This window comes from Coregonus lavaretus, assembly GCF_964263955.1.
Source record: "Coregonus lavaretus genome assembly, chromosome: 27".
Classification (NCBI taxonomy): Eukaryota; Metazoa; Chordata; class Actinopteri; order Salmoniformes; family Salmonidae; genus Coregonus; species Coregonus lavaretus.
The window spans coordinates 22,834,593-22,856,902 of NC_140014.1; the positions used below are offsets into that span (position 1 = coordinate 22,834,593).

A 22,310-nucleotide genomic window follows, 5' to 3' on the forward strand; every position below is an offset into this window, starting at 1 on the left:
CATTTGACTTCTATAATACCTTTTTTTGTCAAAGAAATTCGACAAATGACAACAGACTTCCCTTGTTTGACTACATCACATGATGGGCATGGCTAGATATGAGGCCGCACCTTCTATTATGTAAACAAAGAGTACAATCTGGAAATTCTTAAAGGGATCATAGCATTCACTTTCCACATCATTTTGAAAGAACAGAACGTTCGAAACTCACAGACTTACACAGATACAGATGAAACCTGTCCAATTATGGGCAGGGGGTCCAGGTGGATTCCTATGTTAATATAGCTTGCACGGTGCAGTATGATTCTTTAAGGCTGGCAGGCGTGCCTGGATGTGTATGTAAGCGGACCCAGCTAGCAATGAGGACGCGGCCCTATTCCGGCGCGCCGGGACTTATTTAATCGGCCCGAATCCGGGTGCCGGGCTCGGCCCGACGTCATATTGAATGACTGCCCAGAGTACATCGGGCCGATTCGTCTGCCAGAACTAAGCCGACACTCCCGGTGTCTTGCCAGAATCCCCCCAGAAGTGTCCTGATGCAAATTCATATTACTATTACCCATCCACCCCACTGATAGTTCTCAATTTAGTTGCATTATACTATATAAAAATACAAACAGCTGATAACTAACAACCTTAAACAATGAACAAGTAGACATTTACTCATTGTTCAGAATTGTGTATATATACTTTTTTTGCTAGAAAGAACTGGAAAGATATTACAATTCTTACAACAAAATACACGGTAGGTAGGTAGTATGGAGCAGAGCCCTGAGCCACACATCCACAACAGCAGTGTCCCTTACACACATACAATGACAACATCAACTAGGGTGAATTTGGAATGAGTGGGACAGTATCCCCCTCAATGACTCGACTTATGCAGGAATTTCTTATTTTGTGGACCCACTCGTCTATGTTTTATACTATTCTATATATTCCTTGTTAATATGCATTGACTCCCTATTCGCCAGTCTCTAATCAACTATTAGCTTGCACCTGTTGGGCCTGTTAACGCACAGCAGGTGTCTTACGTACGTGTCTTAATTTGTTTGTACAGCACTGATGAAGCATAAGGCCGAAACGTATGCTCTGTTCCTTTTTTTATTTTGATTAGCACCTTGCGCTTTCACTTTTTGTATTCTTTTGAGCATGGATTAAATTAATTATATTATTTTTTGCATCTCGGCCTCCTTGGGTTATTCCTTTTCATGGTTTTGAGTGCTAGTACCTTTTGAACTCTACAGATATTTTCTCTCCCACGCACCGGCCGCTTTTCATTCTAGCCTGAGCGCAAACCCTCATACTGGCTTTCTAAACATATTACATTATTTTAAATGCAGGATGAAACGGAGCAGACACAAATTATATCCTCTCGGTTTTGTGTTGAGAGTGAGTGATGCAAATACTGTTGGCTGCTGTGACTAACTGTTGGGGGCCACAGTGCTGACAGGCCGAATCAGACCATTCTCTCTGCTCAAAGACAAAGTCAGCAGTTCTGCCTCAAGTGAATAACACAGCAACTGCATGCTCACAAAAATATACATTAGACACCCAGGCCAATGCTGCAATTGGTTGGCTATTTATAATGGGGGGAGCTGGGGCAAAGTTCCCTGTTAAGTCCAGGAGTGAATATCTCTGACCTACACCTTCCAGCAAGCATCTAGCCTCACTTCAATGTGATTCACTGTTACCCAATGGTGAAATGTGGACAACTAATCAACTTAGTATATGTTGCTAACATTTCATGGGCCTGTATCACTCATCTTTCCAAGGCAGGAATATTACACACTCTCCCCCTCTATATGTTAACCTTTTCACCTCCAACCAGAACCCCACCCCAAAGTCGAACGTGCCCTTTTATGGCACACACTGCTGCCTCCTGCAAAAACAACCACACAAAAGCCCATGAGTCATAAAAAAGGACAGTGCCATTCACTATCAGTCTTACTGAGCTGAAAGCGGCAGAAGCCAAACCAATGTTAAATTAATCTCAAATTTTCAACTAGGAAATCCCTCCGGTCCTCCTATCCCATATGTCCAGTCTTGTCACACCTTTCTAATGAATGTGCCACTTCTACACTTCTGTCTACCCTCCTCATCAACACTTGGCTGTCTCTGTTCTGTTTTCACAAGGCTCTGCTTGGTTAAGTGCCCCATTCCTCCTAACTCTCCATTGTCAATAGCAAATTGAGTCCCCCTTCAATGGTGTGCTCCACTCTGCTATTACAACCTGTTTGAAGTGGTGTTCAGTTTAAAAGTGCAATAACAGTTAACACCAAAACAAAAGATAGTGAAGGAAAACCACAGCGATGTTTTGCATCACCAAAAATAGTTCTGACAACTCTAAGGCCTAATAGTGGGAGGACTTTGATGTACTAATCCTGTCTTTCCATCTGTACGTAATACAGCAACCCACTTTAAACCATGGCATTTGTTGGTTACGTTCATGGCTCTCCATATCAGTCCATTAATACTACTGTTATTACAGATAAACCTCTATGTCTGTAAATTAGGATCAAGCTACTTGTGCTATAAAACACCAACTTTCTTCCCCTCAGGCTAGTCTTATCAGCCTGGGGTATAATTACTATTTACAGCCCTTTTGTGTGAGACAGTCTGTCCCCCATTTCATAGAGAGACTATTGTCTGTTTAAAAGAGCACCATGGGACTCCCTTTCAATACACCCCCCCCCCCCCCCCCAAACATACACAAGCGCACACACAAAGTGGGGGGATCAAAGGCTCTCTAGCACATACCACACTGATGGGGAGCAGATGCAGAGGGGGAGCTGCTCTGTGGAGGTGGGTCTGGCTTGAGTGTGTGTGTGTGTGCATACAAAGTCAGATGTTTCTTGGTAATAGGCATGGAACAGAGACTCAATGCAACAAATTGCACAATAGTGACTAACTTTATGAACCATGATGACGTATTGAAGACAAAGCTCCTATTTTCCTTCCTAGTCCCTCCCTGCCCTCCCCCTGCAGCATCGTCTACATCAGGAGAGGTCAAGTTCCCTGTCAGTCTTAGACTGTGTACATGTGTGTTAAGAGTTCGTGGGAATGGGATGTGATTGTAGAGTACTATTTCAGCGACAGTTCCATTCACATGGAACTCATTTAGACTACCTCTCTCATATGGACATAACATTTCCAAGAACAGACATGAGTCATTATTTAAACAGAGTGTGAAATATACTTCATAGGACAATGCATGTGTGTGAGGAATCTAGACACTGGATTCCTGGAGATCTGCAGCGTAGGAAAGTGAAGCAACTATGTTTATTTACATCTAAGGGGTTTGACAGAGGCACTGATGTACTGTCCTGTCTCATATCAGGGTAGAGAGGGGTATGCTGAGGTTATGGTGTTGCACCTGTTTTGTCGCTAGCTAGGTCTCCATGACAGCCAAGGCCCATAATCAGCTGACTGCAGCATGACAGTGTGGGAGAATGTTTGGAATGTGCTGATCCTATGCTGCTTTCTCCCCTGACCCTTGTGCTGAACAAAAGTCCTGTTGTTACTCTTCTACAGTCCTGAAGGACCACATACATGTTTACAGGTGACAAGAGCAGAGCAATGACTGTACTACTATCTCTGACTCACACACAAATTCCTCTATGATCATGCCATTTTAGAACTGGTATTTCCTCTCCATCTTAGCTAATGTAAAGAAGTTGAAAACAAACACTCAAGGCTAATTCTTAAAACATGAACTACAGTATATGGGAAAGGGAAGGGGATACCTAGTCATTCAACCGAAATGTGTCTTCGGCATTTAACTCAACCCCTCCGAATAATCTGAATATGTATATGAATATGGTCATTAGTATGCGCCAGAGATGCGATGCCCTCCCTCCCTAATATGTTGAACTCCACCGGGAATGGGAGGTAAAACCAGGACATGGAATTCACTGATCCATTGCTTGTACAGCGGCTACAGTGACAAACCTGATGGAATTTCCAGTTGAAAAGTTTCCAGATAACAGCAAGGGGCAGGTGTCCTACTTGGCGATCCATTATGACAGGTCGTCACTAGTTACCACAGCCACAAAGTCATAATTATAGCTAAACTCCAACTATTTATACAATTTCAGCCCACACAACAGCCATACTTCCACTAAACTAGAGCATAATGACTCAACGTGTTACACAATGTTTCGCAAGAGTGCGGAACCTGTTGAGTAACGTTTTGTTGCCATCCTGATGGCAATCCGGGTCACACCCAGAACGTTCCGTAATTTAGGCGTCATGCTAACACCATAATCACACGAATACCCTCCTGTGTCCTAAAATTACTCCCACCACATGACAGCAAGCTTTTTATCTTGAAAGGGGAGCACAGCCTTACATTATTCAGCTTATTAGTCATGCACCCCTTAGCACGTTGGTCATCAGTGTAAAAACTGAGCGGTATCCGATTGTTGAAAGCAACGACATAAAAGCTTCCCTCAACCCTCGGGTAGGCAAAGTAGTACACTACGTTTCAAGGTGGTTTCTAGATGTGTTGAGGGGTTGATTTTGTAAGTGTAGGATGGACAAAATTGCAATGAACTAGGCCCCCGTCTTTGCTCTTAAAAGCAGAGATAAGGTCTGGGAGATTGGTGCCCCACAGTGTGGTATGGCAAAGAAAGTGCAGTCAAGAGGAGCAGAACTAAACACAGGACAAAGTAGATTTATCAAGCATCCCTTTTACTAACGATCACCTGTTACAAAAAAAAACACGAAATATTCAGTGTTAATGAAATTACCAACAATATAGCGAGCGTTGAATACAGATATGGGATTCCTCGAGTAGTTACAGAAGGATTAAAAGCCTCAACTCTGTAGACCTGTCGTTCTGCTCCCACAGCGAGGCAGGGCCACAGCCTCCCTCATACCCGCGCTGCACTTACAGACTTCCTCTATGCATCTCCATTTTACAGACTTCCTCTATGCATCTCCATGGTTAGAGTTACTTAGTGACCCGTCTGACATGCTGGGACCCTCTCCTATCCTCTTGCCCTCCCTCCCAATACTCAGCCAAAGTATGCATGTATAGTAGCTATGTTTCATGAATCAACACATGTACAGTACGTGTTTGAGTTGTCGGGACAGGAGTCAAAGAGATCAACAATTGTAGTGTAAAGTCAGCAGGTCCTAACAGTTACATTTTTTAAACAATATATTTGTCCTTTTTAACTTAAAAAAGGTCAGAGAACCCAAAGTTCATTTAGGAATCCACTTCATCGCTCTCTTGACAAAGAAAACTAGACAGGGAAATAGGATGTCTGTATTCAAAGCGTTCCATTGAAAAAAGGGGGGTACTGAACGGGGGTATGCCACACAGTCTGAATGTGTAGGATGCCTTTAGCTCTGGCTGTGCTACTGTAGGGATCATGAGGAATGTGGTGGGACTTTGCAGTAGTAAGGTCTGGTTTGGTGTTCGGCATGTTTGTAGTTTAAGGGAGCCCCTCTCCTCTGGGGCCCAGCCAGGTCTATCCCTGACCCTGCTGAGGAGGAGCAGGTGGAGGTCAGAGGTTATAGGTCAGCGCTGGGCAGGGGGTCAGCAAAAGGCTGCCTACAGTACAGGTGAAAGGGAAAGCGAGGAGTGTAGCAGGAGAAGATGAGGGCATGATAGGAGAGGAGTGGTAGAGGTGGAGAGGTTGTCTCTGTAGAGAGGGTCCATCCTCCCCTCCCTATACTTCAGACGAGTCTGATTCCTGCAAGAAAGCACAGTTCAATACCTCGTTAGAGTTACAATGAAGACTTACATGCCAGTTATACCCTCCATTTATTGTAAATTGATTCCTATATTTGAAAGCCTTCTTTTGATGGCTGTGTTGTCTAATGTCGTACCGCCTCCTGTCCCTTGGTGAGTTGCCGGTTGACAGCCTGTAGCAGCTGCTGCAGTTCCCTCACAGTTTGGTTTAGGCCTGCCGTCTTCTTCTCCTTCCTGTCAATCTCCTCCTGAGGGACATAGTGACAGGTTAGTTACCACCCTCTGGTCACTTTCAATATAACTACCCCTACTGGTCAATAAAACTACTCCTAGGTAAAGACTGGTTACATTTAATATACAACTACAATACTACATCTACCAACTATCAATACTACAACTACTAGTAGCTACCTTTGTTTTTACCATGAATGTACACTACCTAGATAATATGTGTGACTGCCAACAACAACAAAAAAAGTTGTTATTTTATTTTTACACCCAGCCACAGACAAGTTCCCCTTCCCTCTCCAGTATGTCTTACGTGTGATGAGAGGTTGCTGTTCTTTATCAGGTCACCCTGGCCCGTCTCTTTGCAGATCTCCTCCTGGATCAGGGCCAGAGACTGCTGGGCCTGAGGTGGAGCAGAGTGGGGGAAATTACAAGAAACATTTAAGCTTACATTTCAGGTAATATAAGTGTGTTCTACACATCCACATATTCAAATGTTCAGAGTGTATCTAGCTCCTAGAGTGTTGTTTCATTCTAGACTTGGGACTGGTGACAAACTGTTTCTCTAACAACAATGTACATCCAAACAAACTTAAGGTAGTCCAATCCTGAGGGACAAGGGGCTGTCTTACCTTATAGAGATCCCCAGCCACCTTCTGCCTCTCACTCTCCTCGCTCTCCAGTTTAGACAGAGTCTCAGTCAGCTGGGTCTTCAGCTGCAACCAAACACCAACAGAGATGAGACACAACACATGACAATGACTGTTCCACTCCTGGTGAAATCTGATCTCAAACTGTTTGGAGGGGGGAATTTGCATATACACGAGGTTATATATATTTTTTATATTTCTACCAAGAAAAAGCGAACATCTGTTTTTAGAGTGGGTGAGGTAGACATGTAGCTATATCTACTTATGACAACTCTTTGTTATCTACTAAACTAGGTATTCAATAATAATACTTAGCTAGACACTGACAAATATTTATTTTTATTTTTTATTATGCATTGTCAAATGAAAAACCATCAGATGTTTAGGTATCCTTGAAGGCATTCACAGACAGAAGGGTGGCAAGACAAGAGACAGACGTTGAAAATGTTTCAATTGTGTGTGGAGGCATATGAATGATGAAATTATGAAAGTGTGCGTGCAGTTGAAGGCATAACATTTATCCCCAAAGATGGCCGACATGAAGAAACTCATTGGCCTGTGCAGGAGTAGCAGCAAGCCACTATAAGCCTTTACCTAGGGGTAGTTTTATTGACCAGTAGGGGTAGTTATATTGAATTTAAATAACCTCTCACTCAACATCAACAAAACAAAGGAGATGATCGTGGACTTCAGGAAACAGCAGAGGGTGCACCCCCCTATCCACATCGACGGGACCGCAGTGGAGAAGGTGGAAAGCTTCAAGTTCCTTGGCGTACACGTCACTGACAAACTGAAATGGTCCACCCACGCAGACAGTGGCGCAACAGAGCCTCTTCAACCTCAGGAGGCTGAAGAAATTTGGCTTGGCACCTAAAACACTCAAACTTTTACAGATGCACAATTGAGAGCATCCTGTCGGGCTGTATCACCGCCTGGTACGGCAACTGCACCGCCCGCAACCGCAGGGCTCTCCAGAGGGTGGTGCGGTCTGCCAACCGCAGGGCTCTCCAGAGGGTGGTGCGGTCTGCCGAACGCAAGACACATACAGCACCCGATGTCACAGGAATGCCAAAAAGATCAAGGACATCAACCTCCCGAGCCACTGCCTGTTCACCCCGCTAACATCCAGAAGGCGAGGTCAGTACAGGTGCATCAAAGCTGGGACCGAGAGAATGAAAAACAGCTTTTATCTCAAGGCCATCAGACTGTTAAATAGCCATCACTAGCACATTAGAGGCTGCTGCTGCCTATTGAAATCACTGGCCACTTTAAGAAATGGAACACTAGTCACTTTGATAATGTTTACATACAGTGGGGAGAACAAGTATTTGATACACTGCCGATTTTGCAGGTTTTCCTACTTACAAAGCATGTAGAGGTCTGTAATTTATATAATAGGTACACTTCAACTGTGAGAGACGGAATCTAAAACAAAAATCCAGAAAATCACATTGTATGATTTTTAAGTAATTAATTTGCATTTTATTGCATGACATAAGTATTTGATCACCTACCAACCAGTAAGAATTCCAGCTTTACAGACCTGTTCGTTTTTCTTTAAGAAGCCCTCCTGTTCTTCACTCATTACCTGTATTAACTGCACCTGTTTGAACTCGTTACCTGTATAAAAGACACCTGTCCACACACAATCAAACAGACTCCAACCTCTCCACAATGGCCAAGACCAGAGAGCTGTGTAAGGACATCAGGGATAAAATTGTAGACCTGCACAAGGCTGGGATGGGCTACAGGACAATAGGCAAGCAGCTTGGTGAGAAGGCAACAAATGTTGGCGCAATTATTAGAAAATTGAAGAAGTTCAAGATGACGGTCAATCACCCTCGGTCTGGGGCTCCATGCAAGATCTCACCTCGTGGGGCATCAATGCTCATGAGGAAGGTGAGGGATCAGCCCAGAACTACACGGCAGGACCTGGTCAATGACCTGGTCAATGACCTGAAGAGAGCTGGGACCACAGTCTCAAAGAAAACCATTAGTAACACACAACGCCGTCATGGATTAAAATCCTGCAGCGCACGCAAGGTCCCCCTGCTCAAGCCAGCGTATGTCCAGGCCCGTCTGAAGTTTGCCAATGACCATCTGGATGATCCAGAGGAGGAATGGGAGAAGGTCATGTGGTCTGATGAGACAAAAATAGAGCTTTTTGGTCTAAACTCCACTCGCCGTGTTTGGAGGAAGAAGGATGAGTACAACCCCAAGAACACCATCCCAACCGTGAAGCATGGAGGTGGAAACTGCAAAAGTGGACAGGACGACTGCACCGTATTGAGGGGAGGATGAATGGGGCCATGTATCGCGAGATCTTGGCCAACAACCTCCTTCCCTCAGTAAGAGCATTGAAGATGGGTTGTGGCTGGGTCTTCCAGCATGACAACAACCCGAAACACACAGCCAGGGCAACTAAGGAGTGGCTCCGTAAGAAGCATCTCAAGGTCCTGGAGTGGCCTAGCCAGTCTCCAGACCTCAAACCAATAGAAAATATTTGGAGGGAGCTGAAAGTCCGTATTGCCCAGCGACAGCCCCGAAACCTGAAGGATCTGGAGAAGGTCTGTATGGAGGAGTGGGCCAAAATCCCTGCTGCAGTGTGTGCAAACCTGGTCAAGACCTACAGGAAACGTATGATCTCTGTAATTGCAAACAAAGGTTTCTGTACCAAATATTAAGTTCTGCTTTTCTGATGTATCAAATACTTATGTCATGCAATACAATGCAAATTAATTACTTAAAAATCATACAATGTGATTTTCTGGATTTTTGTTTTAGATTCCGTCTCTCACAGTTGTAGTGTACCTATGATACAAATTACAGACCTCTACATGCTTTGTAAGTAGGAAAACCTGCAAAATCGGCAGTGTATCAAATACTTGTTCTCCCCACTGTATCTTGCACTACTCATCTCATATGTATATACTGCATTCTATTCTATAATATTCTACTGTATCTTAGTCCATGCTGCTCTGTCATTGCTTGTCCATACAGCTCTGGAAAAAATTAAGAGACCACTGCAAATTTGTCTTAAATCAGCATCTCTACATGTATGACAGCCATTCCATTCCAGTGTCTGTTGAATCCAACACAGGCACACCTCATTCTACTGAATTAGGTACTGATTAGGTGATCACATGAACCAAATCTTATTTAACGAGGAAAAGTATAAAAACCACTGCTGTGGTCATCACTATCCTCTTGCAATAGGACCAGCTGGATGGCAAAAACAGTGCTAATAGTACCTCAAAAGTAATATTAATCAAAAAATAACTATTGACCATGCCAAAAGAGTTGAAAAGGAATGTTTTGAGTGAGGAAAAGAAGGGTTCAATTCTGGCTTTACTGGCAGAGGGATACAGTGAGCGTCAGGTTGCTTCCATCCTTAAAATGTCAAAGACGGCGGTTCATAAGAACAAGGTCAAGCAGCAGACATTTGGGACAACAAAGCTACAGACCGGCAGAGGGCGAAAACGACTCTACTGACCGGGATGACGGCCAACTCATTCAAATATCACTCAAAAACCGTAGGATGACATCAAGTGACCTACAAAAAGAATGGCAAACGGCAGCTGGGGTGAAGTGCACGGCGAGGACGGTTTGAAACAGGCTCCTAGGGGCAGGGCTGAAGTCTGTGTGTATTAGGTATATGTTGTGAAATTGTTAGATACTACTTGTTAGATATTATTGCACTGTCAGAGCTAGAAGCACAAGCATTTCGCTACACCCGCTATAACATCTGCTAAACACGTGTATGTGACAAATAACATTTGATTTGATGGGATAGTGCAGGCATATTCAACTCTTACTCTACGAGGTCGGGAGCCTGCTGGTTTTCTGTTCTCCCTGATAATTGCACCCACCTAAATCAGTCCCTGATAATAGGGGAACCATGAAAAAAACGCAGTAGAACTGGCTTCGAGGTCCAGAGTGGAGTTTGAGGGGGATAGTGGATAGAGGGGGATAGTGGATAGTGTGCGGAATGGAAACAGTAGTGTTTTAAGTCTGTCCTCTCACGAGTATGGAAGGTCCATCTATAACCTATGATACTAATACTCCAGTCTATTGTTAAACTAAGAATATAACTAACGGCCTCCTAAAAAGCAAAGAAAACTCACCTTACACATGCATATAAAAACACTTTAGCCTGTTGCATTTAAGATTATATCACTACTGTATCCAGAGGTTGTAGATAGATGGAATGACACCCAAAGGACATTGAGAACCCTGTATTCTCCAGGCAGGTGGTGACCCCAGAGATAACGTTGGGTGGTGGTGGTGAAGTAGGGAGGAGGCACAGGTTATAGGAGCTCTACCTATATTGGTGAGCAAGGCTTACCAAATTCAGCTCCTCTTTCTGCCTGACTGCTTCTGTATAAGAGCCATCAAGTTTGCTCTGCAGTTCAGTCAACTGATCTTTAAACTGAAATTAAGTGTGAGATGTTTTTAACTGGGCGGCTGTGGGACCCGGGGCCAGGGGAAACAACTGATTTAACAGGAAAAACTGGATAAATATGAAGTGCTGTAAGTTACTGTGTGAAGTTCGTTAACCCTCTAAAACAGAGCATTCTACAATGAAAAATGTGTGTTGTGTGTATGAATGTAATGTCCAACTGTTGCATGTACTAACACAATGGTGGATACCACAAACAGTAAACAGAGACATGCTCCATAAACATATAGTAAGTACACTGCCACCCACAAACAATGCAGAGGGGAATGACTACATTTACATTTGAGTCATTTAGCAGACGCGCTTACCCAGAGTAATTAGGGTTAAGTGCCTTGTTACTGGTCCAACGCTCTTAACCGCTAGGTTACCTGCCGCCCCTATGACTACATAGATGGATAACCACTATGACATGACCGAGTATGACCGGTAGATGACAGGAAGTCGAGTCAGCTCACCTCGCTGACCTCCGTTCCATAGGTGGCGCTCTCGCGCTCTGCTCGCTCCAGCTCAGACTCAAGGTACTGCTTGTCTCTTCTCAACTATGGAGGTACAAAACACCCAATTTTGACCTATGTATGAAAATCACTTAAATTGAATGAGTCAAAATAATACAATTGCTGAGCGGTATGTAAAGTGTTCAACTGAAGGACTGACGTTGACCAACTCCCCACCGTCGCTCAGTCTGTCCACCTCCTGCTCCAGTGCTGCCACTTTCATACTCATCTAAGAAAGAAAGGGCAGGAGAGTGACCATAAGCACCACACCATTGGAGGCTGGTGGGAGTAGCTACAGGAGGACAGGCTCATTGTAAATGGCTGGAATGGAATAAAAGGAACAGAGTCAAACGTGGTTTCCATATGTTTGATACTGTCCCATTTATTCCATTCTTACAATGAGCCCGTCCTCCTATAGCTCCTCCCACCAGCCTCCACTGCACCACACATACCATTGATATTGTTAAAAAGGCAATATAAATACAATTGGAGTTTGATTGAATGTTCTTCAGTGTTCACCTCTTTCAGCTCTGTCTGTGACAGATTCAGTTTCACCTTCCAGCGAGACTCCTCCTGCTCCACACAGCTCTGGAGGCGCTGCAGGATGCCCTCCTGTGGACAGTAGAGGGTATTACAGGTTAGTTTCACAGTCTCCTCATGACACCTTTATAACATTATCTACAGAACACTGATAAAGAGCGTCGCCTCACCGTCTCAGCCAACACTTTCTTGTACGTCTCACAATCTTTCTGTAGAACCTTCTGGGCCTCTTCCGATTCCTTCAGCTTATCAGCCAATATCTGGTGAAAGGAACAGCCCTGGTTACACTTCTTTCCACTGCAGTACTCAGACATTTTAAAACATATGAGTCTTTAAGGAAACCTTGGTGTCCTCTGAGCCCCCTGGAGCTGCAGCTGGTTCAGGTGCTGCATCAGGGGCAGGGCTGGGCTCTGCTGCTGGGGCCTCTTTCACTGCAGTCTCAAACCTCTGCAGCCACTCCTGGTGGTTCTGAGACAGAAGACTACAGTAGTGAAGCTACACAACTATAGACCATGTGGAACAGATTCATTTAGAATTTAATATCACATCATGTGGTCCTCTGTAGCTCAGTTGGTAGAGCATGGCGCTTGCAACGGCAGTATAGTAGGTTCAATTCCCAGGACCACCCATACGTAAAACGTATGCATGCATGACTAAGTCGCTTTGGGTAAAAGTGTTTGCTAAATGGCATAGTATGCGAGACCTTACATGTTCAGTGGGCAGAGGCACGTTGGGAAGCAGTCTGTGCAAAACATCTCGACACTCTGCCTGGGCTGTCTCTAGGGCTTTCTGGTTCTCCTGAGGAGGAGAGGGAGGAGGAGAAGAGAAAGAGAAAAGGGGACATTCAACATGGACTGCACTCAGGGCTCACACACATTCCAGGAACCTGTATGACGACTGTGCAGGCAAACATCCAACACTTCAAATCACTACCTCTCTGCTCACTTGGTTTCACTCCTCCCATCTCAGAGTGCATACAGGAGCATGGCCTGTGACAAGCTCAACTCCCTCTCCACGACACTCCAGTGTAACAAACAGCTAACATTTTCAATGGCTCAATTATTTAGAGTGCTTCAAGCAAGTATTCATACACCCCCACTGTTCAGCAGCCACACACAACCACGAGACAAGTTCATTAAGCTTTAGACCTCGCCCTGCTCTCCAAAGGTTCACAAAGTTTATTTTTTGTCTCCTTTCAAGGAGGAACATGATATTCACTCTTGTTCATTCCGTTGCAGTAATGCCCCCAAGTAGCTAACATTCTTCCCAGAGACAGACATCCATAGAGCACCACACATGCTTCCAGTATGAAGAACCACCAAACAAAACCCATATTGTTGGTACCATTAATCATACTAGCTGCACAGGGCTTGAAACTCTCAGGAGGAGAGATGTCCCGTATAACACATCTACCCTCCGATGGAGTGAATCCTGTAAGTGACAGCTGGCACATTCATCTCTACTCTCATTAACACCTTGTGTTGTAAGGGGAAAGGGATCTATGCTATGACATATGCTTTGGATTGTGTATAAGCATGCATTTTCCTGAGCGTACACAACAGGTGTCCAGGAACTCCAACACTCAGCTTAAATATGGCAATTTTTTACTGTACCAAGATGGCCGAGGGCAGCTGCTGGGAAAATCAGTTCACTATGTACCCTGTCTGCTTTATGGACATGAGAAGGGAGTCACTAGGTGTTAGAGCTGTGGCAAAAATATACTGAACACCCACAACTGTTTATAGTAGGAGAGCAATATGTTAGTCTATGATCTATGGTGGGTCCCTAAATACATATGGCTAAGCAAAGGGTCATGGCAGATCATATTCTCACTGATGAAAAGGACTAGAAAAAACCTTAGGAAACAACTGGGTGGATATTAACAGCAGCTATAGCAGAGGAGCTTGTGTCAATATTACTGTCTGGTTTCTATACTGAACAAAAATATAAACGCAACATGTAAAATGTTGGTCCCATATTTCATGAGCTGAAATAAAAGATCCCAGAAATGTTCCATAAGCACAAAAAGCTTATTTCTCTCAAATGATTTGCACAAATGTGTTTACATTCCTGTTAGTGAGCATTTCTGCAGTTTTGTCACACAATACAATGTCACAGATACCTAAAGTTTTGAGGGAGTGTACGACAGCGTGTTACAATTCCCGCCAATATCCAGCAACTTCGCTCAGTGGGACAACATTCAACAGGCCACAATCAACAGCCTGATCAACTCTATGCAAAGGAGATGTGTCACACTGCATGAGGAAAATGGTGGTCACACCAGATACTGACTGTTTTTCTGATCCACTACCTTTTTTTTTTTTAAGGTACAGTATCTGTGACCAACAGATGCATATCTGTATTCCCATTCTCATGTGAAATCCATAGATTAGGGCCTAATGAATTTATTTCAATTGACTGATTTCCTTATATGAACTGTAACTCAGTAAAACCGGTGAAAGTGTGGAATGCTGCGTTTATATTTTTGTTCAGTATATAAGTCAATGCAGTAAGGTGGTGGTGTACACAAACTGCACGATTTCTGAATGTGATCAATAGTATCACTTGTTATTTTATCAAATTTTCAAAAATGATTTTATACAAAATAATGATGTTGACTGATTTAAAAATGATGTCCAGAATATGTGCAAACTGCATTTCTGCAGGATCAAATTTCTTTAGAAAATCTTGGAATAAAATTTCACTAGCAGCTGATGTCTGTATTGATGACAGTATATACACACATCACAAAGTATAATGGAACACATGCAGGATTGGGGAAAGGAAATGAGGGAAGCACATGGCAGGAAGTGAGAGGAGCATCAAAGATCATGGATCTCATACTCATTATGACCATCAAGCTACATGAAATCTGGAGTCAGTCACTCATTTTCAAATGCCAGTTTCTTTACTTTGTACTGGAATTTATGTAGGTATATATAGCTGTACTGTATAAGTAAAGCAAATTGTGTCCTTCAACAAATTCTAGCGCGGAATAGCAAGCAGAACTCAAGAACAGCAGTGTTAAAATTTGACAAAATTCATTTGAGTCTTTCTGAAATTCCTGAGGGGAATAGCTTAATGGAGACAGACTGCCAATTATACAGGTCCAAAGTGCAGAAAGAGGGGCAGAAAGAGGGGAGAAATGAGTATGCAGCAGTATCTGTGTGAATAATGGAGTAATCTGACTTGTCGATTATGGCAATAGCTGTTTGGGGATGAATCAGGTTTTCAATCTAGAGTGAAGCAGACTGGAAGCAGGGTCCGAACCTTGAGAACTTTGCAGAGTTTCCCCTGAAGCATTGACTCAGTGGCTGCCAAAGCCTCCATAGCGCTCCAGTTTTTCCACCTGAAGCGCCTGGTCAGTTTCAGAGAGATACCACTTTCAGTTCAGCCTCAGGGAAAAGTATGCAGTGACCCACAAACACAATTCATATAGGGATGAACAGAGAACCATTAGCTAAAACTATTTTCTACTCTACTCTGCTTTTCTGTACAGCTGTCCTGTCCTATGCTGTTTCTGAGTCTAGGTTTAAAGACCTCCCTCACTGCACTTTACCTGTAAACCAGTCTAAGTGTCAAGCGCAGCTTAACATGAGTTGCCCATCTAACCATTGAGTCTTTAAAAGGATCGGCCACTAAATTGTATTGGCAAAAACAAACAGTGAAACAGCTAGTCACTCAGTAGAGGTCTTTGAGATAGACACTGAAAGAATCTGAAGAATGAGAGCTGGAGCTGACTGCCAAAAAAGTCAAATGTGCCTAGACAGGAAAAGCCAAATGACATAATATAGAGCTAGTCAACAAGGTAGGTCTTGGTCTGTAAAACAAGGCTGTTGTTATGCCCCGGAGCATTCACACGCAGATACAGGAATAGGCACTCCTTGTGAACAGAGCAGAGTAGACTGACTGCCCTAAAAACTGTGCTGTTTGATTGTAGAAAGCCAACATAAGCGTGGAATTGCAAATTAACAGAACTAAAATGTAATAGTAGATCAATCATTGACTTGAATAGTTTCAAGTAGCTTAATTAATTCCATTCATAGTCAGACAAAATGCAACTTAACCACTTGGGAAAATTAGTATAGGGAGATTGTTCAGATGAAGCAGAGGTGCACAGGACTGCAGATGCATGGGTAGATGACATCACTGAGGGGTGTGGTTTAGGGCAGTGGTTTTCAAACCTTTCCTATGGGATCCCCAGACATTTCGCAATTTTGTTGTAGCCCTGAACTAACTAATCTGATTCACCTAGTCAAGGGCTTGATAATTAGTTGACAAGTTGAATCAGGTGTGCTAGCTCTGGAATAGTTCACATCCATAGAATGGCTAGGGGTACCCGAGGAGAGGTTTGGAACCCCTGGTTTAGCAGAGCACATAGAGGATGAGGTCTGCAGATGTATCTCAGGGCTAGACTGGAGAGGTAGGTAGTGTGGGTGTGGGCTGGGGAAGCAGCAGGACTGTCTGCAGCACAGGACAGGACACCTACGTTGTTCTTGTTCCTGTGAAGCTCCAGGGACTCCCTCAGCTTAGCCAGCTCTCCCTGGAGATCAGACACCTGCTTCTCCTTCTCTGCCAATCTGGAGGACAGAACACGACACATACATTACCACCACTACCAAGCGCAACGCTGCTGGGTAGCCCCATGCCAAGGGACACCTACTGTATACTGAAGGGAATTCTGTGAAGTATTGCAGTGACTCACGCTGTCAGCAGTTCTGGGCTTGGGGCCTCTGTGTGGGTTTGCTATAACAAGAAAAAAGTTGTGTGTCAGTTACTTAACTCTTATTATTTTTCTCCTTCTCCAGTACAGATGACCAATGAACTGTTTTCACCTATTCCCTCACCTGTTGCTGCTGTAGCTCCTGCACCTTGTCGCTCACCTCCTTGGCCCTCGCCTCCAACTCACTCTGTAGTGTCTGGATCTCCTGGTCCTTAGCAGCAAGCCTGCAACAGAGACTGTGTGTTAGTCTAACTTCTCAGGGTACAATGCAGTAATCGAGTAGGACAGAGTGGAGGGATAGACAGGAGGCTTACTGTGTCTGTAGTTCTAGGAGCTGGTTGCTGGCACTGGTGGTGTCCTCAGCCTCCTTCTGTCTCAGCTGCTCCAGCCCCACCACCTGCTGCTCCAGAGACTGCAGGGACAACACATACAACATAGGGTCACATCAAACACCCAGCAGGGAAACACAGCACAGTCTAGAACCAAAAGAGTAACATGTTATTAAAATGTTATTTTCACATTTGTTACAAATCTGGGATTGAAAAAAATCACAAAACAAAATGCAGAGTACCATATGATGATGTTGCTGACATACAGCTTAGAGAGAGAGAGAAACCGGAGGAGGAGAGAGAGAGAGGGAGGAGAGCGACAGGAGAAGGAGAGAGCGGGAGGAGAGAGAGAGGAGAGAAGGAGGAGAGATAGCGGGAGGAGAGAGAGAGAGGAGAGAGCGGGTGGAGAGAGAGGAGAGAAGGAGGAGAGACGGGGGGGAGAGCGAGAGCGGGACAGGAGGAGAGAGACAGAAGGGGGAGAGAGCAGGAGGAGAGAGAGACGGGGGAGAGCGAGGAGGAGGAGACGGTGAGACAGGAGAGGAGAGAGGAAGAGAGCGAGGAGGAAAGAGCGAGGGAGGAGAGAGAGAAGGGGGAGAGAGAGAAGGAGAGCGAGAAGGAGGACAGCGAGACAGAAGGAGAGAGGAGAAGAGAGAGAGGAGAGAGCGAGAAGGAGGCGAGAGAGAGGAGGAGGAGAGTTAGGGAGGGGAGAGAGACAGGAGGGGGAGAGAGAGCGGAGCAGAGAGAGGAGAGAGAGAGAGCAGGAGGAGAGAGACAGGAGGAGAGAGAGCGGGAGGAGAGAAACAGAAGGAGGAGAGAGGAGGAGAGAGGAGGCGGAGAGAGAGGGAGGAGAGAGAGACAGAAGGAAGAGAGAGAGAGGGAGAGGGAGGAGAGCGAGAGGGAGGAGAGCGAGAGGGAGGAGAGCGAGAGGGAGGAGAGCGAGAGGGAGGAGAGGGAGGAGAGCGAGAGGGAGGAGAGTGAGAAGGAGGAGGCGAGAGAGCGAGGAGACAAGAGAGAAGGAGAGAAAGAAGAGAGACAGAGGGAGGAGAGAGACAGAAGAGGGGAAGAGAGAAAAGAGGGGAAGAGAGAAAGGAGGAGGAGAGAGAGAGGTAGAGAAGGAGAGAGAGAGGAGAGGCAGAGAGAGAAAAGGAGACAGAAGGAGGAGAGAGGAGGAGGAGAAGGAGTGAGAGAAGGAGGAGAGAGCGAGGGGAGAGAGCGAGGGAGGAGAAAGCTAGGGAGGAGAGCGACATGAGGAGAGAGAGGAGAGAGGAAGAGAAGGGGAGAGAGAAGGAGCAGAGAGCGAGAAGAGAGAGAGGAAGAGAAGGGGAGAGAGAAAAGGAGTCAGAAAGAGGAGAGAGAAAGAGAGGGGAGGAGAGAGACAGAAGGAGGAGAGAGAGAAGGAGAGAGAAAAGGAGGAGAGCGAGAGAGGGAGGAGAGAGGAGAGATAGACATGAGGAGAGAGAGGAAGCGAGGAAGAGAGAGAAAAGGAGGAGAGAGCGAGAGGAGAGAGCGAGTGAGGAGAGCGCGAGAAGGAGGAGAGAGAGGAGAAAGAGAGCGAGGAGAGAGCGAGGAGGTGGGAGAGGGAGGAGAGCGAGAGGGAGGAGAGAGAGTGAGGAGGGGGAGAGTGAGGAGGGGGAGAGCAAGGAGGAGAGAGAGGAGGAGGAGAGAGAGGAGAAAGAGAGAGAGGAGAGAGCGAGGAGGTGGGAGAGCGAGGAGAGAGAGGGAGGAGAGAGAGGGAGAGGGAGGAGAGCGAGAGGGAGGAGAGCGAGAGGGAGGAGAGCGAGGAGAGCGAGAGAGAGGAGAGCGAGAGAGAGGAGAGCGAGGAGAGCGAGAGGGAGGAGAGCGAGGAGGGGGAGAGAGAGAGGGAGGAGAGAGAGGAGAAAGAGAGAGAGGAGAGAGCGAGGAGAGAGCGAGGAGGTGGGAGAGCGAGGGGGAGGAGAGCGAGAGGGAGGTGAGCGAGAGGGAGGAGAGCGAGGAGGGAGAGAGGAAGAGAAGGAGGAGAGAGGAAGAGAAGGGGAGAGAGAGGAGAGAGGAAGAGAAGGGGAGAGAGTAGAGAGGCAGAGAGAAAGAGACAGGAGGAGTGAGCGAAGGAGGAGAGAAAGCGAGGGGAGAGAGCGAGGGGAGAGAGCGAGGGAGGAGAGCGAGGGAGGAGAGATAGACATAAGGAGGAGAGAGCGGAAGAGAAGGGGAGAGAGCGAGGGGGGAGAGAGCGAGGGGGAGAGGAGAGCGAGGGGGGAGAGAGCGAGGGGGAGGAGAGATAGACATAAGGAGGAGATAGAGGAAGAGAAGGGGAGAGAGCGAGGGGGGAGAGAGCGAGGGGGAGGGGAGCGAGAGAGGAGAGCGAGAGAGGAGAGAGAGGAGAGCGAGAGAGGAGAGAGAGGAAGAGAAGGGGAGAGAGAAAAGGAGACGGAAGAGAAGGGGAGTGAGAAAAGGAGACAGAAGGAGAGAGAGAAGGAGGAGAGGGAGGAGAGAGGAAGAGAGAGAAAAGGAGGAGAGAGCGAGAGGAGAGAGAGAGAGCGAGAGGAGAGAGAGAGAGAGAGCGAGAGGAGAGAGAAAAGGAGGAGAGCGAGAGGAGAGAGAGAGAGAGCGAGAGGAGAGAGAAGGAGAGAGCGAGGAGAGAGAAAAGGAGGAGAGGAGAGAGCGCGAGAAGGAGGAGGCGAGAGAGCGAGAAGGAGGAGGCGAAAGAGCGAGAAGGAGGAGGCGAGAGAGCGAGAAGGAGACAAGAGAGAAGGAGAGAAAGAAAGAGGAGACAGAGGGAGGAGAGATAGACAGAAGAGGGGAAGAGAGAAAAGAGGGGAAGAGAGAAAGGAGTAGGAGAGAGAGGAAGAGAAGGAGAGAGAGAAGGAGGAGGGAGAGTGAGAGAAGGAGGAGAGAGTGAGGGGAGAGAGCGAGGGAGGAGAAAGCTAGGGAGGAGAGCGAGGGAGGAGAGAGACGGGAGGAGAGAGACATGAGGAGAGAGAGGAGAGAGGAAGAGAAGGGGAGAGAGAAGGAGCAAAGAGCGAGAAGAGAGAGAGGAAGAGAAGGGGAGGAGAGAGAGACAGAAGGAGGAGAGAGAGAAGGAGAGAGAAAAGGAGGAGAGCGAGAGAGGGAGGAGAGAGGAGAGATAGACATGAGGAGAGAGAGGAAGCGAGGGAGAGAGAAAAGGAGGAGAGAGCGAGAGGAGAGAGAGCGAGCGAGGAGAGCGCGAGAAGGAGGAGAGAGAGGGAGGAGAGAGAGGAGAAAGAGCGAGGAGAGAGCGAGAGCGAGGAGAGAGAGGGAGAGGGAGGAGCGAGGAGAGCGAGAGGGAGGAGAGCGAGGAGAGCGAGAGGGAGGAGAGCGAGGAGGAGGAGAGAGAGGGAGGAGAGAGAGAGGAGAAAGAGAGAGAGGAGAGAGAGAGCGAGGAGGTGAGAGAGCGAGGAGGTGAGAGAGCGAGGAGGTGAGAGAGCGAGGAGGTGGGAGAGCGAGGAGGTGAGAGAGCGAGGAGGTGGGAGAGGGAGGAGAGAGAGGGAGAGGGAGGAGAGAGAGAGGGAGGAGAGCGAGGAGAGCGAGAGAGAGGAGCGCGAGAGGGAGGAGAGCGAGGAGAGCGAGAGGGAGGAGAGCGAGAGGGAGGAGAGCGAGAGGGAGGAGAGCGAGAGGGAGGAGAGCGAGGAGGGGGAGAGCGAGGAGGGGGAGAGCGAGGAGGAGGAGAGAGAGGAGAAAGAGAGAGAGGAGAAAGAGAGAGAGGAGAGAGCGAGGAGGTGGGAGAGCGAGGAGAGAGAGGGAGAGGGAGGAGAGCGAGAGGGAGGAGAGCGAGAGGGAGGAGAGCGAGGGAGGAGAGAGGAAGAGAAGGAGGAGAGAGGAAGAGAAGGGGAGAGAGAGGAGAGAGGAAGAGAAGGGGAGAGAGAGGAGAGGCAGAGAGAGAAAGAGACAGGAGGAGTGAGCGAAGGAGGAGAGAAAGCGAGGGGAGAGAGCGAGGGAGGAGAGATAGACATAAGGAGGAGAGAGCGGAAGAGAAGGGGAGAGAGCGAGGGGGGAGAGGAGAGCGAGGGGGGAGAGAGCGAGGGGGAGGAGAGATAGACATAAGGAGGAGAGAGAGGAAGAGAAGGGGAGAGAGCGAGGGGGGAGAGAGCGAGGGGGGAGAGCGAGAGAGGAGAGCGAGAAAAGGAGACGGAAGAGAAGGGGAGAGAGAAAAGGAGACAGAAGGAGGAGAGAGAAGGAGAGAGAGGAAGAGAGAGAAAAGGAGGAGAGCGAGAGGAGAGAGAGAGAGAGCGAGAGGAGAGAGAGGGAGAGAGCGAGAGGAGAGAGGAGAGAGCGAGGAGAGAGAAAAGGAGGAGAGGAGAGAGCGAGAAGGAGGAGGCGAGAGAGCGAGAAGGAGGCGAAAGAGCGAGAAGGAGGAGGCGAGAGAGCGAGGAGACAAGAGAGAAGGAGAGAAAGAAAGAGGAGACAGAGGGAGGAGAGATAGACAGAAGAGGGGAAGAGAGAAAAGAGGGGAAGAGAGAAAGGAGTAGGAGAGAGAGGAAGAGAAGGAGAGAGAGAATGAGGAGGGAGAGTGAGAGAAGGAGGAGAGAGTGAGGGGAGAGAGCGAGGGAGGAGAAAGCTAGGGAGGAGAGCGAGAGAGGGAGGAGAGAGACGGGAGGAGAGAGACATGAGGAGAGAGAGGAGAGAGGAAGAGAAGGGGAGAGAGAAGGAGCAAAGAGCGAGAAGAGAGAGAGGAAGAGAAGGGGGGAGAGAAAGAGAGGGGAGGAGAGAGAGACAGAAGGAGGAGAGAGAGAAGGAGAGAGAAAAGGAGGAGAGCGAGAGAGGGAGGAGAGAGGAGAGATAGACATGAGGAGAGAGAGGAAGCGAGGAAGAGAGAGAGCGAGCGAGGAGAGCGCGAGAAGGAGGAGAGAGAGGGAGGAGAAAGAGCGAGGAGAGAGCGAGAGCAAGGAGAGAGAGGGAGGAGAGCGAGGAGAGCGAGAGGGAGGAGAGCGAGGAGAGCGAGAGGGAGGAGAGCGAGGAGAGCGAGAGGGAGGAGAGCGAGGAGGAGGAGAGAGAGGGAGGAGAGAGAGAGGAGAAAGAGAGAGAGGAGAGAGAGAGCGAGGAGGTGAGAGAGCGAGGAGGTGGGAGAGCGAGGAGGTGGGAGAGCGAGGAGGTGGGAGAGCGAGGAGGTGGGAGAGCGAGGAGGTGGGAGAGCGAGGAGGTGGGAGAGGGAGGAGAGAGAGGGAGAGGGAGGAGAGAGAGGGAGGAGAGCG

General features: G+C 47.2%; 1 protein-coding gene across 1 annotated transcript in view; it reads right to left on the reverse strand.

Moving 5' to 3' along the window:
* Nucleotides 1-2,885: 2,885 nt before the first annotated feature.
* LOC311102827 (kinectin-like) overlaps nt 2,886-22,310 on the reverse strand; it is a 43,889-nt gene continuing 24,464 nt past the window's right edge. The window contains exons 20-33 of the mRNA XM_084144257.1: nt 17,110-17,207; nt 16,920-17,019; nt 16,778-16,818; nt 16,562-16,652; nt 12,781-12,870; nt 12,415-12,540; nt 12,243-12,332; nt 12,052-12,144; nt 11,693-11,761; nt 11,494-11,577; nt 6,562-6,645; nt 6,243-6,332; nt 5,839-5,949; nt 2,886-5,702 (exon numbers count right to left, since the gene is read on the reverse strand). Coding sequence (XP_084000383.1) covers nt 5,679-5,702; nt 5,839-5,949; nt 6,243-6,332; nt 6,562-6,645; nt 11,494-11,577; nt 11,693-11,761; nt 12,052-12,144; nt 12,243-12,332; nt 12,415-12,540; nt 12,781-12,870; nt 16,562-16,652; nt 16,778-16,818; nt 16,920-17,019; nt 17,110-17,207 — 1,191 coding nt within the window. The 3' untranslated portion in view covers nt 2,886-5,678. The remainder of the gene's footprint in view (nt 5,703-5,838; nt 5,950-6,242; nt 6,333-6,561; nt 6,646-11,493; nt 11,578-11,692; nt 11,762-12,051; nt 12,145-12,242; nt 12,333-12,414; nt 12,541-12,780; nt 12,871-16,561; nt 16,653-16,777; nt 16,819-16,919; nt 17,020-17,109; nt 17,208-22,310) is intronic.